Consider the following 21,185-nt stretch of genomic DNA (forward strand, 5'->3'; position numbering starts at 1 on the left):
TGAAGATGCTATGGACAGATCGTTTCGGAGCATCTCCGCGGCGGCCGCGGATTTCAAGAGGCGCGGATCCACGCAGAAGATCAGGGCTTGCAACCCCCGGCCTGGCGCCGAGTAGGGGCGCGGTGCTCGATTTCCTTCCCTGCCTCCGCCGGCCCTGGTGCGCATGCCCAGTCCTGCTCGGCCCGCTGCTGTGATTGATTTTTTTCCTGGGCAGCCGCGGCGACCCGGGGCCGGCTCCGGGATGGGGAGAGAAGCCCCCGGAGCCGCCGCGGCGGCTGCTGCGGCGCCGTGAGGAGCAGCCACGGGGAGGCAGCTGCCGCTCGTCGGTGAGTAGTCGAACCGCCACCATGACGTTTCGTAAGAAGGGCTCCAAGAACCCCCCACTCCTGAGCCTGGAATTCATCCTGCAGAATCATGCGGACTTTGTCGCCTGTGTGGGGATGTTCTTCGTGCTGGGGCTCATGTTCGAGGGGACAGCAGAAGTGTCGATCGTTTTTATTACTCTCCAGCACGGGGTTACCTTCCCTGCAGCCGAAGCAGAAGCAGAACGAGCCACAGCACCCAAGTTCCTTTATCACTATGGTGCCAAAGACTTGGCCACCGTGTTCTTCTACACGCTGGTGGCGATCATCATTCACGCCACCATTCAGGAGTATGTGTTGGATAGAATTAACAGGCGAATGCAGTTCCCCAAACAGAGGCAAGGCAAATTTTATGAATCTGGTCAGTTTAGCGTATTCTTCCTTGTCTCCTGTATCTGGGGCACATTCATTCTAGTCTCTGAAAATTGCCTGTCAGACCTGACTGCCTTATGGAAGGCTCATACCCATAACATGATGACATTTCAGATGAAGTTTTTCTACATCTCCCAGTTGGCTTACTGGTTTCACGCCTTCCCCGAACTATTATTCCAGAGAAGCAGACCTCAAGAACTCTCCCAGCAAGCTGTATATGTTGGTCTTCACCTCTTTCACATTGCGGGAGCTTATCTCTTGTACTTGAATCACCTGGGACTTCTTCTTTTGATGATGCATTATTTTGTGGAATTCCTTTCCCACTCTTGCGACCTGTTTTATTTTAGCGACGAAAAGTTCCAGAAGGAGTTTTCTCTGTGGGCCATCGTGTTTATTTTGGGTCGACTTGTGACTTTAATTGTTTCTTTGATAACTGCTGGTTTTCAGCTGGCCGGAGGGCAGAATGGGAGTTCGGATGACCCTGCCGAAGATGTGAACGTGTTGGCAGCTAAAATTGCCGTTCTGTCATCCAGTTGCTCTATCCAAGCATACGTAACATGGAATTTATTTAATGTCCAGCTTCAGAGGTGGATGGAAGAAGATGCTCCTCTTCAGGCCCCAAGTGTGAAGAAGAAACGTATTAAGGGCAGATTTTGTAGAAAAGGAATGGAAAACGGTGTGGCAACTTCTAATTGACTACTAGATTCTCCCCAGATGAGGAAAGAAAAGTCTTCATAATGAATTTGCAAGTTAATTGACTAGTGTCTCCAAAGAAGTCTGCTCTTTACTATAACATACCTTTCTTTGCTAAGAGAAGGAAATGGCAACCAGTATTCTTGCCAGGATAGTCCCATGGACAGAGGGGCCTGGTGGGCTGCAGTCAGTAGGGTCTCAAAAGAGTCGGACACCACTGAGCAACTGAGCTCGCGCGTACACACACACACGCACACACCCACTCACACACACACCCTATCTTCCCTAGAGAATTTTCTGTTCTTGAAAATATATTGTCTTTGATTTTTGTTACTGTACTCTGTAAGGTATTTTTGAAGGCATTTGAGGAGAGAATATTATGAGTGCAAAAAAATTTAGACTAAGCTATTCATCATCAAAATAGTTTAAATATTTCTACGCTGTTTTATTTTATTATTATTATTTTTTACCTTTGAACATTTTCCTAATGATTTGTAGAGATAACTCCAAAATCTCATGTGTCAGTGACACAGTTCTTACTCCTGCCAATCTTTTGTAATGTTAACAAGATGGTCTTTTATAGCGATGACATATTTTTAATGTTCTCTTCCAGGATAAAATAGAAATATTATAAATCTGGAATTCGACTTCATTAATTTTTCTGTATTCCCTAAGTCTTAGAATTTTTTTTTTTAATTTACAGCTGGAGAAAAGATTTGTAAAATTACCAAAATAATGATGTGTTTTATAGGTAATGGTTGTTACATCCCACTAAAAACCCCAAGATACTAATGGTTAACATGTAGAGATTTATTGCTATATATTGAATCAAAATATCTTGAATTAATATAAAATTAGCACTAGGAAGTAAAATCATGCTTGTTCATTTTAAACACTTATAAACTGGAAATCAGAAAATTAAAGATGGTTTAAAGAAAATCAGCCTTAAATAGCTTTTTTTGATATGTATATTAAAAATTATTCTTAATGAGGTTTGTAATAAGTTTGATATCCACAGCATCTTAAAAGAATATTGTTTAACCTATAAATCATTTTGAAAAGTAATGCTTATTTAATTTATATCTCTGAAAAGAATGTCATCTGATTACATGTTAAAAACACTGAATATACTAACCTTAAATGTGAATATCATATTCTTATGGAAGTTTTTTCAAAATAATATAAATATAGCTTTGCTGCCATCTTTAATTGGGAAATATATATCTGTATGAGACATGTTTTGGAGAGATATATGTCTATATGTATTATATATATATATGTGTGTGTATATGTGCACACACATAAATATATGTCCTATCTTTAGAGAAGCCAGTAGAAACAATGGACTGCAGTGGGTATTTACTATATGTATTTTTTTCTCTCAACCTTTAGTTTGATTTTATTTCTATAATGTGAGTGCTTATATTTTTTTCAGTAGACAGTGCTTTAAAAATATGCTAGGATAAGGTTATATACCTCCTGTTGCTCTCTGTTTTCCCCCACTATGTCTCCCATCTCTCTACTTTTGATAACTTTCCCTTGGCTTGTTGTAAGTAATCCAACCTTCCTAATCACAGGGGTCCCTGCAAATTAAACTTAGTGCATGAGGATTGTGGACCAAAGGGAGGGGCCGCTTTTAGCAGAATATTCTTCTATGTTCTTTCTGCTCTGAGAGGTACAAAGCAAGGTTATTTCTGTTTTGTCTGTAGAATCCACCATCCTGCTGCTTTTCTTTGTTTTTCTCAGTTGCTTGTAGTTTTGGTAGCACATGCTCTAGTTCCAAAGTATGAGAAACTCCACTTTAACCAACCACCACGCAGTTAGTTGTAAAACAAAGATTTCCAACTTCTCGTAAGAAAGACTGCTCTTTCTCCCTTTCCTCATTTTTAAAGAATTCTCCCCTGTTAGTTGTAACCTCATTCCTGGAAACAAATTTTTTATCCATTATATATGTAATTTATTTTCCAGTAAGTGCAGGCCTGACTCAGTCTAGGAAATGACAGCAAGAAATGTGTTTCCTTATGTGATTGGCAATGCCAAGAGTTAAACTGGGATTGATATTAAATATGATTAGGGCCCAGATCGATTTACCCGGGGTTTTCTGGGGGTCTGTCCTCCTCAGATTATCTGCTTGGCAGCAAAGGACTACATATGTTCTAGGCTTCATATCTGTATACCACATACATGATAGAGAGGAAGAGAGGAAATCTGATTTCTGGAATTCAGGTGTCACTGAGAGTTACCTTGACTGAACTTGTTTGATATAGTGTTGTACTGGACTGATTGGCGAAGTCAGGTTATATGCTTCACCTGTGAAAAAAGGCAAAGCTTTCTTGTAAAATGTGGATCACAAGAAGTAGCAAGGTTGAGGAAAAAAGGGAAGGATGCTGGGTACATCTCAACTATTCGTAAGAATTCAACACAGAAAAGAAATGTATGTGAAGTAAATTATGAAAGTCACCCTATAAATGAAATTCAGCACAATACAAATTGCTAAGTTCCTTTTAAAAATTCTTAAAAACATGCCATTCTTAAAAAGCATGTCATAATAAATCTCAGTGTGACAATTTGATTTCTATCAAAATGGATCACATGGAAGCAGAAATTTCCATTAACCCCTATGAAAATTTACATAATTAGTATTTAATCACCAAGTGTTGAGAAAGTCATAAAGATGTCTGATCATTGACTTCGAAGATATCACTCTGATTAATAAATCAGTTTTAGTGCTTGCCAAGCTTTATTCTTTAGGTATATCTATAGGTATTGATTTTCTAGGATGGATTTAGAGTGAATTTTCCCTTAAAAAGTTATTCTGCTAGCATTTATTTATAAGTGTATCTCATTTTTTAAATAAATGGTAGAAGTATGTTACTCAACCTACCTGTCTCAAAGAAATAGGCATGTTATATTCCTAGTGACCAGTATAATTCTATATTTCATTTATGTAAGAAAGCAACAACCTGTAGATATTTCTTCATTTATATCTAGTCAGTATTTAATTATTAGTAGAGGAAATATGTACTGCCAATAGTGTGTTAACTTGGAATAGATTCTCAAGAATATGAATTGCAACATTAATATTTTAAAGCTTTTTGAAGACATAAAATATTCTGATATCTTTTTAATCCAGAAAAACCTGGGTAAAATTTTAAGTTCTCACTCAACTAAATGGAATAATTTATATAGTATAATAAAAGACATTACTGATTATTTACATAGGAAATGATGTTTTGGAGCAGTTCCTGAGATGAAATTTTTGCGGGGGAAGTATCCTTGAGAATGTGGCAGGTGGAGTGGGCTAGACCTTTGGTATTTGAATTATGGCAAAGAATACATTCCAGTTGCAAGTCATAGACAATTTGTTGCCTGGCTGAAGGGGGTATATAGAGTGGGTGAGCAAACGGAAGTGATTGAAGCTTAATAACAGATCAGATTACCAGAGAATTCACAAATACGTCTTGAATTTCTCTGGAAATAAAGGGTTTTTTAACTGCTGTGTTTGAATCAAATCTATATCCTGTGAGACACTTTTGTACAAAATAAGACAGTGAATAATAATACATACTAAATAAGACAGTAGTATCTGCCAAGTCCCCTCAATTACATAGGAAAATTATAAATCCATCATACAAAACCCCCTACATTTCTAAATATTAGAACTGTCCTCATGATTATACGGTCATGTGACTATCTAAATATTGGCCTTTAGACCCTTATAAGCAAATCCTTTGTAGGTCCTGCACCACCTCTGGTACTTCTAAGTATTTCCACAAGTGTGGGATAAATCAAACATTAAGAAAGCTGTCTCTGAGACAGTTCACATTCTTTGTCCCTTTGTGTTTGGGGCTACTACATTGTGTCAACTGATCTTTTTTCATTTTACAATTTCAAAAATGCATTGATATATAAACTGACTATTTCAGAGGATACTTACAAAGCTTAGCAAATGACAGTGGGATGTGATATATGGTTCAAGGTTTGCTTAATTTTGACATGAACAAAACTTAACAGTAATGATATGGACATCGTCTATCTGTCATAAAAGTTATTAGAGTTGCTGTTAAGGAATATGGCTCTTTGATAATTCAGGCAAAATACCTATTTTAAATAAAGGGAAAGTGAATTCCCTAAATTAAAAGTAAAAAAAACACTCAGTTTCAATATCAAGAGCACTATTCTTCAAATCAAGTAATGTCAGTTCATAGAATCTCACGGCCTGATGAAAATTTGAGAAAAGAGAACATTTCCTCATGCCCTAAGGCATGGGATTTTACCTAAGCCATCACACACTATAAAGTATTTACATCCAAGATAGATTTAATATTTCTTCCTCTTGCTGCTTAATTTTGAAAAGCTGACCCTCAAGTACAGAATTGCCAAAATATGTATTTTGTAAATTTAGTACATTTAAAAAAAATGTTTCCAGTTGTATTGTTATAAATTCAGCAATGAAAGGTAGTAATAATATTATAAATGATGTTTAACAAAAGTCAGTGTTAAGCCTTTTCTCTGGCCCTTAGATCTGTGTGAACTTTGTAAGACCCTTAAACATTCTAAGTCTTGGGTTGCTTGTCACCAAAATGGTAAAGATATTTATATATTTTAAAAAGCTACTATAAAGATTAAAAATACATTCACATACAAAGTTATAAGTAGTTTGTATGTGCGTATGTGTATGTATGGTTTCCTTGGTGGCTCAGTATTAAAGAACCCGCTTGCCAAGGCAAGAGACACAGCTTTCAATCTCTGGGTGGGAAAGATCCCCTGGAGAAGGAAATGGCAACCCACTTTAGTATTCTTGCCTGGAAATCCCCTGGAAAGAGGAGCCTGGTGGGCTGCAGTCCACGGGGTCACAAAGAGAGTCAGAAATGCCTTAGACTAAACAACAACATGTGTATGTATAGAACTATTGTTAAGAGATGTAGCTTAACAAGATAATATTTGTTCATGTATTGCTTCTGTATACTTTCACATTCTATGAATGTATACAGTCTTATTTGAAAGTGAAAGTTGCTCAGTTGTGTTCGACTCTTTGCAACCCTATGGACTTAACCCGCCAGGCTCCTCTGTCCATTCCCTTTTCCAGGGATCTTCCCACCCCAGGGATCAAACTCTATGGACTTAACCCACCAGGCTCCTCTGTCCATTCCCTTTTTCAGGGGATCTTCCCACCCCAGGGATCAAACCTTCACTGCCTGCATTGCAGGCAGATTCTTTACCATCTGAGCCACTAGGGAAGCCCCACAATCTCATTGAATACATACGTATATGTGTTTATGCGTATACATATATGTACATATGCATGCGCATAGATTGCTCCCATGCATTTGCATATTTATTTTTCAATAAACTATTTTTTAGAACAGTTTTGGGGTATAAGCAAAACTAAGCAGAAAGCACAAAGTTCCCATATATCCCCAGATGTACACCCCACCCCCACCCTAATACACACACATATGTCTTTCCCTATTATCAGCATCCTACATCACCGTGGTATGTTAATAATCAGTGAATCTACAGTAATACATCACAATCACTGAAAGTCCATAGTTTACAATCAACTTCACTCTTGATGTTGTACATTTTATCAGTTTTGACAACCATATAATGACGTGTCTACCTAATCAAAGAAAATAATTTTATTTTCTAATAATCCTCTATGTGCCACCAATCATACATTCCTCCTTTGTGCATTTTTATGTACTATACAGATGTATAGCATTGAGTTTTCCATCATGTCTGGGTAGCAAGAAATAAAAGATTTAAGTATAGTCATAGTTCCACTCTATATCTAAATGATATTTAATAAGTAATTCTTTTCCCATATGTATGAATTGTTGACTAATAACATACATTGCAAATATATATCACTAAATGTGATATATAAGTGATATATAAATGTGATGTAGAAGTGTGATATATAAGTGTGTCTTCTGAGTAAATGCACACTTATTATATTAAAGAGTTAACTAAATGCATAGTAACTATAGACTTTTTTTACATAAATAGAAAATACAAATGGTATTACATGAAATCTCTTGTTATATATTCTGAATATAGGTCCTTTACTTGATACATTTGAAATGATTTGTTCAGTTGCTAAATCCTATCTGACTCTTTGTGACCCAGTGAACTGCAGCACTCCAGGCTTCCCTGTCCTTCACCATCTCCCAGAGCTTGCTCAAATTATGTCCACTGAGTCAGTGATGCCATCCAATCACCTCAACCTCTGTCACCCCCTTCCTCTCATACTCTCAGTCTTTCCCAGCATCAGGGTCTTTTCCAGTGAGTCGGCTCTTTGTGTCAGGTGGCCAAAGTATTGGAGTTTCAGCATCAGTCCTTCCAATAAATATTCAGGGTTGATTTCCTTTAGGATTAACTGGTTTGATCTCCTTGCAGTCCAAGGGACTCTCAAGAGTCTTCTCCAGCACCACTATTCGAAAGCATCAATTCTTCAATGCTCAGCCTTCTTTATGGTGCAATTCTCACATCTGTACATGACTCCTGGAAACAGCTTTGACTATACAGATCTTTGTTGGCAAAGTGATGTCTCTGCTTTTTAATATACTGTCGAGGTTTGACATAACTTTACTTTCAAAGAGCAAGTGCCTTTTAATTTCAAGGCTGCAGTCACCATCTGCAGTGATTCTGGAGCCCATGAAAATAAAATCTGCCCTTATTTCCACTTTTTCCTCATCTATTTTCCAAGAAGTGATGGGACCAGATGCCATGATCTTAGTTTTTTTAAATGTTGAGTTGTAAGCCAGCTTTTTCACTCTCCTCTTTTGTCTTCATCAAGAGGCTCTTTAGTTCTTCTTTGCTTTCTGCCATAAGGGTGGTGTCATCTGAATATCTGAAGTTACTGATATTTCTCCCAGCAATCTTGATTCCAGCTTGTGCTTCCTCCAGTCCAGCTTTTTGCATGATGTACTCTGCATATAAGTTAAATAAGCATGGTGACTACATACAGCCTTAATGTACTCCTTTTCCAATTTTGAACCAGTCTGTTGTTCCATATCCAGTTCTAACTTGCATACTTGACCTGCATACAGGTTTCTCAGGAGACAGGTAAGGTGATCTTATATTCTCATCTCTTTAAAAATTTTTCACACAGTTGAAACCATTGGTCTACATAAATTATGATAAGAATAAAGATTAAGTTCTTACCATATTCAAACTTAAATTTCAGACTAAATAAATGAACTAAGCATTTATTTTGGGAAATCAAATAGCATCAACAAATATTTTAGTAGTTATCCATACTAGGCAACAAGATCCGTGGTGTCAGGTAACACACATTTTTCATCATTGCCTTATTAACTCACATAGTGTCTCATAGTTGTAGTTATTCAAAATTTGTAGAACTCAGGTGAGGAACCTTTTATTATTAAAAAAAAAATAAGCAAACAAACTTAGTAGAGCTTTCCTTTGCTATCTCTTCTAATATTGACTTCCTCTCCTTTTTGCACCCTTTTCCAGTTTGAAGTATTAATTATTGATGTATTAGTGTATTTATTGCCTGTCTACTCTACCAGTTTGAGGCTTTAGCCATGCTTCTTTAAACCACTAAGGTGACCTTAGTGATCTAGCATACATACTCTTTAGTATAGAGGAAACATGCAATAAAAATGTGTTGACTGACAATTACTTCGATGATTTGGGAATGGACATATATTATTTATTCACCCACACTTACCTTAAAAAAAAGCACAAGATTATGTGAACTTTAATAATTTTTCCTTAAACCTCTTAAATGAAAATCCTGTCTCCAAAATGCTAGACTTCTGTTTATGTCATGTATGTTCCTAATGGTGTTTGTGATTTGCAAAACTTTTTCAAAGTTGAGTCCTTAAGTAAAGGACTTAAGTCTTAAGTAAAGTCTTAAGTCCTAACTTAAGAATTAAATTAATGTCCTCTAAATATGAAGCTACCATTACAGTCCTCAATATATGAATCAGACTGTCATTTTGAATGTGCCCATGAAGACATGACATTTTCTCCACATATTCAGCAGCACTTTTGTAATAGTGAAGAATAAGAACAAACAAATCTTTCAAAAAGATTTTTGAAAACATGCAAAGACTAAGGGAGGGGAAATGTTTTATAGTGGGAAGTGAGATTAAGATTTTATATTGGTCAATATTATCTGACATGCTTTTTAGACATCCTCACATACTCTTGGACCTCAGAGGAATGGTCAAAGCTGAAGATATCAATTTGGGAGTCATCAACATAAAGATAATGTTTAAATAAAGATGCTGACCAAGGTCATCCAAGGAGAGGGTATAAACAGGGAAGGGAAGAAGTTCCAGTACTTAGCCTTGGAGCATTCTAACAGATGGTAATCAAGCTGTGGGACAAGAGGCAACAAGGAAACTGTTGGCTGGTGTGGAAGGAGAAAGACCAAAAAGTGGATGTTACCTTGCATCACAGAACCGAAACCTGGAGTGCCAACTGGTGAGGTGGTCAGACAGCAAAGATAAGCAGTGATAGAACCCAAAAGCAAAGTGTGTGCAGAGGATGAAGATACAGTTACATCCAGCACTTTCAAAGTTCAAGATCCTTCAGATTAGCAATAAATAAAGCCTGTATCTACACAATGTAGGCCACAGGAGACATGGGTGAGATCAGTTTCAGTGGAGTTCTGGGAAGGAAAGCCCTTGGAGAATAGACCGAGAGAATGGAAGGTGAGCAGGGGTGACACAGTATTACAAATACTTTCTCAACAAACGTCTGTGGGAAGTGGAGCAGAGAAATGGAAACACATCCTGGTATGCAATAAACAAAGAGGGATATGATGTTGGAAAGAGTTGGTTTGATGTTATTGTTTCTTTTAGGCTGGGAGAGATTAGAGAAGAGGTGTATATTTATAGACTGAAAAAGAGTTGAAATGACAGGGGACAAGGATGCCAACTGCAAGAGGAAGTCCAGATGTCATGAATCCACCAAAGAAATGTATTTACAATATGGATTCTGATTTGAAAAGGGAACTTTAATTTGCACCTCATATATTTTTAGGCAATATTTGGAACATCTGCATACAATAGACATTTTTGTATGCAGATTTTTTAAATATAAGAAATGAAATATATTTTAAATATAAAAATCAATAATATAAATTTTATCCATATGTATATATGTCTCTGTCTTTATTGTGTATTATGTATTACTACATTATAGTAGATTTAGATTTCTCATTATTACCATTAAAATCTGAGTGGAAGTAATAGTATAAAATATGTGAAAGGACCGCATTAGTTGATCCCTGTCCTGTTTTTTCTCCCAATATGTTGTATTCTGACTTAAGCTATTTTTTTTTCTCTCAGAAAAGAAGAAAAAATATATGCAAATGAGAAAGACATGAACTAAGCATTTGCAGTTGGCCTCCCTCTTTTGCCAACAATTGACAAACAATCCATACCTTTTTGTAGAGATGACGTTGATGTCTATCTCGGTCAGTCAATGAAAGAATTTGTCCAACCAAACAGAGGGTGACTGTCCCCAAAGAATAGCAGATTATTATCAAAAAGCTTGTGAAAAAAAATATATGCACATGTTTATTCAACTAGCTAAACTCATCATTTCTATTACCATGTATTCCACAGTTCTTCCAATCCTAGCAATGCTGTAAATGTTCAAGAGTTCTCATATATTCTTTCTAACATGCAACACACAATTATTACTCCTTATAGTAAATATGTGCCACATTTTAAGATTTTAAAGTTTTGTTTTTGGAAACACAATCTAGGATTCTACAGGTTCAGCCATCTCTTCATTTGAGCAGTTAGGCCATTTATTCAGTGAAATTCTAGCAGTCAGCCATCTGAAAGGTTTAAACTTACCAGAAAGTAGCTTAACCCCAGCAACCATAAACTCAGAACCTGATATAATGCCTTCAACTATGGAACTGCTGTTGAAATTTTTGTATATTTTGCCACATATATATTATACCACATTCCAAATTGGAATTGAAATCTGCAGGGGCTTGCTGAAAATGGGTGAAATTTAATCTTTCTAATTTGTGAAATCTAATCTCTTTTAATCTAATCTATACTACTAATTACAACATATATTAAAATACAAAATGTATATTTATAGAATAGCTCTTTATATCTTTAAAATACATATAGAAAAAAATTTAAATATCATCTTTTACCTCTATATAGCAAAGTCAAAACTGTAGCCAAATTTACTTTTAGGGAAAAAATAAAATCCATAATCATGAAAACACTAACAAACCAATTTAGCAAATACTGCATGCGTTTAAATTTTCAGCAGATGATGAAAAGATATTTGAAAGTATTATATCTCTAGCCATAAGGCATGGATTATATTTTGCTTCTTTTGTCTCCTGGTCCTAATTTTTTTTTTTCTCACCATCCCTACTTTCCTACAAATTAAAAAAAAAAAATGTAGTGGATTTCAAAGTCAGCAGATACTCATTAAATTCTGAGAAAACAGAAGATCTGAGACTTTCTTTTGAATTAAGTTCCATCTTTGTACTCAATTATCATGACTAGGGCTAAAGAGAGATAATGCCAATTTTTTTTTTTTTTAAAGGAAGAAAAGAGAGCATGCTTTATTGAAAATCCATATAAGGAAGAAAAAAGCCTCCTGATATTTTTAATCAACTTAATTATCCATGCAAATAATGCTAATTCATAAAGAAACATCCAAAAATCTCTGGAATTCATTAACATCACTTAAATGTCTCATTTCATTGCATTTTGAGGCTGGATTTTTAATATTACTGTATGTTAACAAAATTGAATTATTTTGAATGTGACTTCTCCCATTTAAAAATAGCTTATGCCATACTTCAAATATATCAGTTCAGTTCAGTTCAGTTGTGTCTAACTCTGTGCAACCCCATGGACTGCAGCACGCCAGGCTTCCCTGTCCATCATCAATTCCTGGAGCTTGCTCAAACTCATGTCAGTCGATTTAGTGATGCCATCCAACCATCTCATCCTCTGTTGTCCCCTTCTCCTCCCGCCTTCAATCATTCCCAGCATCAGGGCCTTTTCCAGTGAGTCAGTTCTTCACATCAGGTGTCCAAAGGATTGGAGCTTCAGCTTCAGCATCAGTCCTTCCAATGAATATTCAGGGTTGATTTCCTTTAGGATGGACTGGTTGGATCTCCTTGCAGTCCAAGGGACTCTCAACAGTCTTCTCCAACACCACAGTTCAACAGCATCAATTGTTTAGCACTCAGCTTTATTTATGGTCCACCCCTCACATAAATACATAACTACTGGAAAAACTGTAACTTTGACTAGATGGACCTTTGTTGGCAAAGTAATGTCTCTGTTTTTTAATATGCTGTCTAGGTTGGTCATAGCTTTTCTTCTAAAGAGCAAGCGTCTTTTAATTTCATGCCTGCAGTCACTGTCTGCAGTGATTTTGGACCCCCCCCCCCCAAATAAAATCTGTCACTGTTTCCATTGTTTCCCCATCTATTTACTGTGAAATGGTGGGACTGAATGCCATGATCTTAGTTTTTTGAATGTTGAGCTTTAAGCCAGCTTTTTCACTCTCCTCTTTAACTTTCATCAAGAGGCTTCTTAGTTCCTCTTTGCGTTTGCCATAAGGGTGGTGTCATCTGCATATCTGAGGTTATTGATAATTTTCCCGACAATCTTGATTCAAGCTTGTGCTTCATCCAGCCCAGCTTGTTGCATTATGTGCTCTGGATATAAGTTAAATAAACAAGGTGACAGTATACAGCTTTCACATACTCCTTTCCCAGTTTGGAACCAATTCTTTATTCCATGTCCGGTTCTAACTGTTGCTTGTTGACCTGCATACAGATTTCTCAGGAGGCAGGTCAGGTGGTCTGGTATTTCGATCTCTTTAAGAATTTTCCACAATTTGTTGTGGTCCACATAGTCAAAGGCTTTGGCATAGTCATTGAAGCAGAAGTAGATGTTTTTCTGAAATTCTCTTGTTTTTTCTATGATCCAGCAAAAATGCAAGTCACTCAGTCAGGTCCAACTCTTTACGACCCTGTGGACTATATGGCCCATGGAATTCTCCAGGCCTGAATGCTGGAGTGGGTAATGCTTCCCTTCTCCAGGGGATTTTCCCAACCCAGAGATCAAACCCAGGTCTCCCACATTGCAGGCGGATTCTTTACCAGCTGAGCCACCAGTGAAGCCCATGTGTTGGCAAATTGATCTCTGGTTCCTCTGCCTTTTCTAAATCAATCCAGCTTGAACATCTGGAAGTTCTCAATTCAGGTACTGTTGAATTCTAGCTTGGAGAATTTTGAGCATTACTTTTGTTAGCGTGTGAAATGAGTGCACTTGTCCAATAGTTTGAATATTCGTTGGCATTGCCTTTCTTTGCAAATGGAATGAAAACTGACCTTTTCCAGTCCTGTGGTCACTGCTGAGTTTTCCAAATTTGCTGGCGTGTTGAGTGCAGCACTTTCACAGCATCATCTTTTAGGATTTGAAATAGCGCAGCTGGAATTCCATCACCTCCACTAGCTTTGTTCATAGTGGTGCTTCCTAAGGCCCACTGGACTTCACACTCTAGGATGTATGGCTCTAGGTGAGTGATCACACCATTGCAGTTATCTGGATCATGAAGATCTTTTTCGTATAGATTTTCTGTGTATTCTTGCCACCTCTTAATATCTTCTGCTTCTATTAGGTCTATACCATTTCTGTCCTTCATTGAGCCCATCTTTGCATGAAATGTTCCCTTGGTATCTCTACATTTCTTAAAGAGATCTCTAGTCTTTCCCATTCTATTGTTTTCCTCTATTTCTTTGCACTGATCACTGAGGCAGCCTTTCTTATCCTTCCTTGCTGTTCTTTGGAAACTTGCATTTAGATGGATATGTCTTTCCTTTTCTCCTTTGCTCTTCTCTTCTTTTTTTTTCCTATTTATTTTTATTAGTTGGAGGCTAATTACTTTACAATATTGTAGTGGTCTTTGTCATACATTGACATGAATCAGCCATGGATTTACATGTATTCCCCATCCCGATCCCCCCTCCCACTTCCCTCTCTACCCAATCCCTCTGAGTCTTCCCAGTGCACCAGGCCTGAACACTTGTCTCATGCATCCAACCTGGGCTGGTGATCTGTTTCACCATAGATAATATACATGTTTCGATGCTGTTCTCTTGAAACATCCCACCCTCGCCTTCTCCCACAGAGTCCAAAAGTCTGTTCTGTACATCTGTGTCTCTTTTTCTGTTTTGCATATAGGGTTATCATTACCATCTTTCTAAATTCCATATATATGTGTTAGTATGTTGTAATGATCTTTATCTTTCTGGCTTACTTCACTCTGTATAATAGGCTCCAGTTTCATCCATCTCATTAGAACTGATTCAAATGAATTCCTTTTAATGGCTGAGTAATATTCCATGGTGTATATGTACCACAGCTTCCTTATCCATTCGTCTGCTGATGGGCATCTAGGTTGCTTCCATGTCCTGGCTATTATAAACAGTGCTGCAATGAACATTGGGGTGCATGTGTCTCTTTCAGATCTGGTTTCCTCGGTGTGTATGCCCAGCAGTGGGATTGCTGGGTCATATGGCAGTTCTATTTCCAGTTTTTTAAGAAATCTCCACACTGTTCTCCATAGCAGCTGTACTAGTTTGCATTCCCACCAACAGTGTAAGAGGGTTCCCTTTTCTCCACACCCTCTCCAGCATTTATTGCTTGTAAACTTTTGGCTCGCCAGACAACCATTTTGCCTTTTTGCATTTCTTTTTCTTGGGGATGATTTTGATCACTGCCTGCTATACAATATTATGAACCTCTGTCCATAGTTCTTCAGGCACTCTGTCTATCTGATCTAATCCCTTGAAAAGCCTCCTGATATTAGGTATTATCAAATATATAGTATTCAAATAAAATAAAACACAAATTTAGGAATAGTTGAGGTTCAAATTTATGTAGTATGTCTAATAAAATTATGTGATTGGGGGGAGCAAGGGAGAAAGAAGTCCAAAAGATGACAAGAAAAAAGTCAGCATGAAAGACTTTGTTTACCTTTTTCCTTTGTTAGCCAGTGACAGAGCCTAAGTGTCATGTGGAACAATCACTGCAGGTAAAACAGCATTGATGGTTCTTGAACTTGTTCCAACTTTGGTGATAAAGCTCTGCAAAATGAAACGACTGTCCTACTTACCTCTTTAGGCCTAAACGTCTGTTCTGTTGTTATAAAAGAATAGGCAATAGACTGAGGAGGAAAAGTGAGTGTCAGCAACCAAAATCAAACTCCATTCCTTAAAGATTTACTGGATGCTTAATATATTTCAGACTTGGTGGTAAGCAGTGGGGAGAAAGTCCTTCTGTTAAGCCTCCAGTGGCAGGACTTGTGAGAGGCTCAGGTGCATATAATGTGCATCCTGATTGCTGCAGAGCCTTGACTAGCCATTCAGAAGAATGAAGTTAGTGCTCAGCATCACCACCCTCCGAGTCCCCAGCATCACTGGTTAGGAGGGCAGTGGGATCGCCAGAATTGCCCCTGCTGTGAGGTGGGAATCAGTGAGCTGGAGGAAAGCGTAGGGGTGGAGATGGGCAAATCCCAGCTCAAAGGGAACAATACTTGCTGACCTGTGGCAGAGTGGGGATGGTAGAGGAAGAAGCGCTGGAACCAGCTTGGGAGAGTGTGTCAGCCTGGAGGGCAAGCTCAAAGGAGTCTGTAACTCTCAAAGCCACACTGGTCGGAGTTACAGCACTCATGAAATTACTGTGCAAACGAGCTGGTTGCTGTTGCCTGGAGAACACAGCAAGTTCACTAAACTATGTCCTCATGAAGACAACGTGAAACCATTTTGAAAAATACAAAAAAAAAAAAAAAAGTGTAATTTACCAAATATAGGCAGACCTGAAGTTTAATGTATGATTCTGTGAGAATAGTTAAGAACCTGATAATATTTGTAAATTAGAAATGAAGTCACAGATATCCACTTCATATTTTGGAGGAAATTCTGTCACAGCTGTTTGGATTAATCCTCAGCACCCTGGTGGGAGCATCTCTTTACTGTATCACTTACTATCTTCCTGCATGATGGTCCATATGTCAGTAACTACACCCTTCAATGGTCCCCTCACTGGAGTCACTCTTTGGAATGTGACATTTTTAAAGAAATATAATTGATCCCAGTTTTAAACCCTGGAGAGAGGAAACTGTGACTGGGTCAAATGAAGGTGTCAAACGGGAATTGGGTCTGGCAGGGAAACCTGTAGTGAAGTGCCAGTCATTCTCCCCTGGGGCAGAGCTGGTTGGAGGAACTCCGGCTCATTCCGCAGCTTTGCGATGTGCAGCCCTGCTGACCAGCAACACATATCTGGTGAAGATCGCAGAGATTGCTTGCTTCTCAGGGAGATGTTATTCATTCGCATCTGTTTTCAAGGTTGTTAGGAAGAAAAACACATGATTTTCCTGTATCTACAGGCAGGCTTGGAGAATGACACTGACATGCTTTTTTTTTTTTTTTTTTTTTTAATATTGATATTTTCTGTGTGTGTGTGTGTGTGTGGTGTGTTAGTCACTCAGTTGTGTCTTACTCTTTGAGACCTCATGGAATTCCTCAGGCAAGAATACTGAAGTCCATTGCCATTTCCTTCTCTAAGGGATCTTCCCAACCCAGGGATCGAACCCAGGTCTCCTGAATGGCAGGCAGATTCTTTACCATCTGAACCATGAGGGAAGCCTATAGTTGTCAAATAATGTTTTTTCCCAAATTATTCTTAAAAGAAAGACAGTAGGCATGTATTGGGGGAATGTTTTACTTAGAAAGCAACTTCAGTATTGCCTCTGAAATATCTTTCTGACTTGAAATGATTAAGCATAAGAAGGAAAAAAAAAACAAACTTATCTTTTTAGTTATTTCCCTGAATTTTGCTTAAGAAATACTTTTACCAAATTAGAAAACTTGCGAGAAAAAAAATGTTTCACTAAATTTACATTGGTATAACAAGATATATATGTTTATTTTGCAAAATATTTTAGTTTCTATACTACAGAGTTAATCTTCATGATTATGACAATAGCCTTAAATTCTTGGGTTAGTCATTTAATTTTTGTACACTATTTTAAAATATTGAAATAAAAGAACAGATAAGCACATCCCAACTGTGTAAGATTTTGCTGAAATCAATCTACCACTGAAATGTATGAGACAAAATTATTCACAAATAATTGACTTAGAGTATCCATTTTTACTATTTTTAAAGATACATTTTATCAATTTAAGCACATATATAAAAGAGAAAAATTAAAGTATTGTATGCTTATAGATATAAGACAATAGCCAACTAAATTTAGATAACACTGTTAGAATAATTAGATTTTTATGTTATTCATTGGATGTGATAAATTATTCTAACATCAAATATATCAAAGCTTCATAGCTATTCAAGCTAGTCCTGACATATACATTCTGATTATGACTATTATTGGAATTCTTGTGCTGTTTTAAATTACATATTGAGATCATCCTCACCCTTACTAAGCTGTTAGTGCTTGACAAAAGCTGGAAATCTTTGTGGAACTGAATATTTATTTTCATAGAATGCTTGCTTGTATTTTTCAAATTGGATAATCCTGTTCCTATTTATCATGAAAACGGTATTATTTACAGGCAAGAAATTGGGCTTCAGTGTTTAGCAAAAGAGAAGTGAGAAAGAATTTCAAGGAATTATTAGGATAAATACTCCAGGGGTCATCTATAGCAATTATTAGACAATGGAAAGCAGCTTAGAGTTCATTATGTTAATCAACTTACATTCATAGCGGGTATAGATCATTTATGGCCAATTAAATCATACCTACTTGACTGAAGGATTCTTATGCTATATTATATACTTTAAGTCCCCAGCATGTGGTATACAAACCTGTGAAAAATTACACCTAAAATCATAAATTTTATTGATTATACTGATAAAAGTGTAATTCAGCTCACTGCAGCAAGTATTGACTAAGTGTCTACTGTAGCCATCACCCTTCTCAGTTGTTGCTATTGTTCAGTCATTCAGACAATTTTATTTTCTATGACATCAAATTTCCCTCTCTAAGAACATTGTACACCATCCCACTTGTTCATCTGCACTTTCAAGATTTGAACTATTATATTAAATTGTTGTTATTGTTTAGTTGCAAAGTCATGTCCAACTCTTTGCACCCCATGGACTGTAGCCTGACGGGCTCCTCTATCCTCCACTAAATATCTAAATATTCAGTCCTCTGCTTTGTTGTTGTTAAGTTGCTCAGTTGCGTCCTACTCTCTGCAACCCCATGGACTGCAGCACTCCAGGCCTCCCTGCCCTTCACTATCTCCCGGAGCTTGCCCAAGTTCATGTTCCTAGCATTGGTGATGCTATCCAGCCATCTCATCCTCTGCACCCTCTTTAGACATGCAGCTAAATGAGAAAAGTTCAGTCCCTCTTCTCACTGAAGGAGGTTTAGTTATCAAGGAGATATAACACCCTCTGTTAAGCAATGTGATTGGGTGAGTTACTCACACTATGAGAAACTAATATAGTTTAATTGATTAAGGAATGACATCAAAGAACTAACAACTGTGATGAGAATGTATGAAAGTAGAAATTAGACCATTTAAGCAGTGGAATATATATTTTCTAGTCAGAGAAGAGCATCTGGAATGGCTCAAAATTGAGAAGACAGCATTGTAAGAATATAAAGCATAAGTGAGCGGAAAAAGGGAGAACTTGAATATCAAAATGAGAAATGTATATTTAAGATTCATAACTTCATGGAGATGTTTTACCAGGATAATCACATGATCAAGTTTTGTTTAAGGAAAATCTTTGGTAGTGGTGTGGAGACTGAATTGGAGAGGATGAAACAGTCAATCTGAAGGATATTTCATAGAACTGTGCAAAAAGAATTATTATAATCCAGACAAAAATGATAAGAAGAATAAAGAGTGCAGGTTCCAGAGCGATGAATAGCATAGCTATTCTCAGTAAGATTTGGTGCTAGATCTGGATTCTGAGAGAAAAAGGATGTTAAGAATTTATGACCTTTCAACTCAGTAGAAAGGGTAAATTAACAATTGCTGTTGCTATTTTCTGAGACATTTCTGAGAAAGGAGAAATGCATTTTTGGACTAAGATTAATGGAGTTTTAAGTTATTTTTAAAATTGAGCTGCTCTTGAAACAAAAAGAATATCAAAATGCATGGTATCAATACCACCAAAAGTATACTGGACTTGAGATGGGGAGAAAGATGTGTTGCAGTAGCTTCGACTTCCTTTTACAGCTTGTGTAGGACATTTCCCAAGGTTTATCTACTACAGGCTGGACAAAATCTCTGCTGTAACTCTTGTTGCACACTTGGGCTTGAGGAGTAGCCAAATGAGGGCTGTTTGAAGAGATGGGGGAATTTTGAAGAGAGCATGATTATGTGGACAAGGTATCCACACTGAGGTACTCAGGAGCTCAAGATGTCAGAATTGTAGGTAGGCAGGACTCAGAATCTCCAGGTGTACTCATGTACCAGGCTCTAAAATGATTAAATGCAGGCATATATATAAATATTTTCACAGGAGTTTGTTAGCAGTAGAACTTTGCTAAGCAATTCAAAATGCAATGCTTTATTCAGAAGGCAAAATAAAAGAAAACTTTAAAATACTCTACTATTCAAAAGAAAAACAATAGAAAAATAAAAATAAAGATGACCCATAGAAAGCATAAAATAGAGCTATAAATAAAACTTTAAAATAATTAGTAATCAGTTTAGTTTAAATCTTTCAGCATAAGATAATCAGGAGGATGATAAAATACACTCACTTTTACAGTGTTTAAAAGAAACACATATAAAATATAAGAAATGAAAATGTTAAAATCCAAGAGCACACATACATATTCAAATGTGTGTCTATATATGTGTGTGATAACAATTGTAAAATTAGCAGGCACCTATGAATATAGTTTTGCAATTTATCTTTGGGTCGAGGCTCTCCAATTTCAAGCCACGGAATGAATAGCTAAGGTAGAAAAGGAAAATTCTGATACAAGATGTATTGCTTAGCTCATAGTGTTGGGAGGACCCAAGACAGTTAGGCGATAGAATGAATGCTAGGCTTTCAGACCTGCAACCAGGGGCATAAGGCAAGGAGCAGGCAGAGGCCACTGCCTAAGGGGCCGTGGCTGGCCCCGCGGGGCGCGGACACCTGTCTGACGCCGCGGCCGCCACTGCCCGATGCCACAAGGCTTCCCCTGGCTCTGCGCCGTGAGCCCGCTGTCCACCCCCCTCTTTACCTTCCTGCTGCTTGCTTCCTCTCCAAGGTTCAGAGCAGGAGCACTTCTTTGGGTCTCAACTTGTAGTGATCAGGGAAGGAGTATTTGCTCCCTCTGGTTTCCTTAGGGGATAATGCAGTGTTTTATCCTCCTTTTATATGTTTTATTTTTGCTTTGACTGTGGATAGAGTGAAGATCTTCTAACATTTAGGTAATAACCTCCATTTTCTGAGATACAACATATTACGTAATTTCCTCAGAAATATATGACCACCTAGAATGAGAAGTGGGTGTGGCTGTATGCGCGCACGTGGGTGCGCCTATTTAAGAATCAAAAAGGCACCAAAGAATCTTGATTACACGTTCCTTTCTGTGTTCTGGCTACAACCTTGTACACACTCATACCACCTACCCTACCACACACATATTCATGTAGCAGTGATATTTAGTAAAAAGAAATGAAAGACTACGATATATTGAGACAGACTGCTAGCCTAGCAAATAAGAGAATAAAAATTT

General features: G+C 37.4%; 1 protein-coding gene across 1 annotated transcript; it reads left to right on the top strand.

The window, feature by feature from the left end:
- Positions 1-347: 347 nt before the first annotated feature.
- Positions 348-2,206, top strand: TRAM1L1 (translocation associated membrane protein 1 like 1). The gene has a single exon (XM_061164722.1). It carries the CDS (start codon positions 348-350, stop codon positions 1,428-1,430), a length of 1,083 nt encoding a protein of 360 aa, XP_061020705.1. The 3' UTR covers positions 1,431-2,206.
- Positions 2,207-21,185: the final 18,979 nt, after the last annotated feature.

The sequence above is a fragment of the Dama dama genome, chromosome 17, assembly GCF_033118175.1.
Source record: "Dama dama isolate Ldn47 chromosome 17, ASM3311817v1, whole genome shotgun sequence".
In the NCBI taxonomy this organism is placed as follows: Eukaryota; Metazoa; Chordata; class Mammalia; order Artiodactyla; family Cervidae; genus Dama; species Dama dama.

What these genes read in the sequence shown, in the direction of transcription:
- TRAM1L1 (XM_061164722.1), top strand. Translation starts at nt 348, where the DNA reads ATGACGTTTCGTAAGAAGGGCTCCAAGAACCCCCCACTCCTGAGCCTG.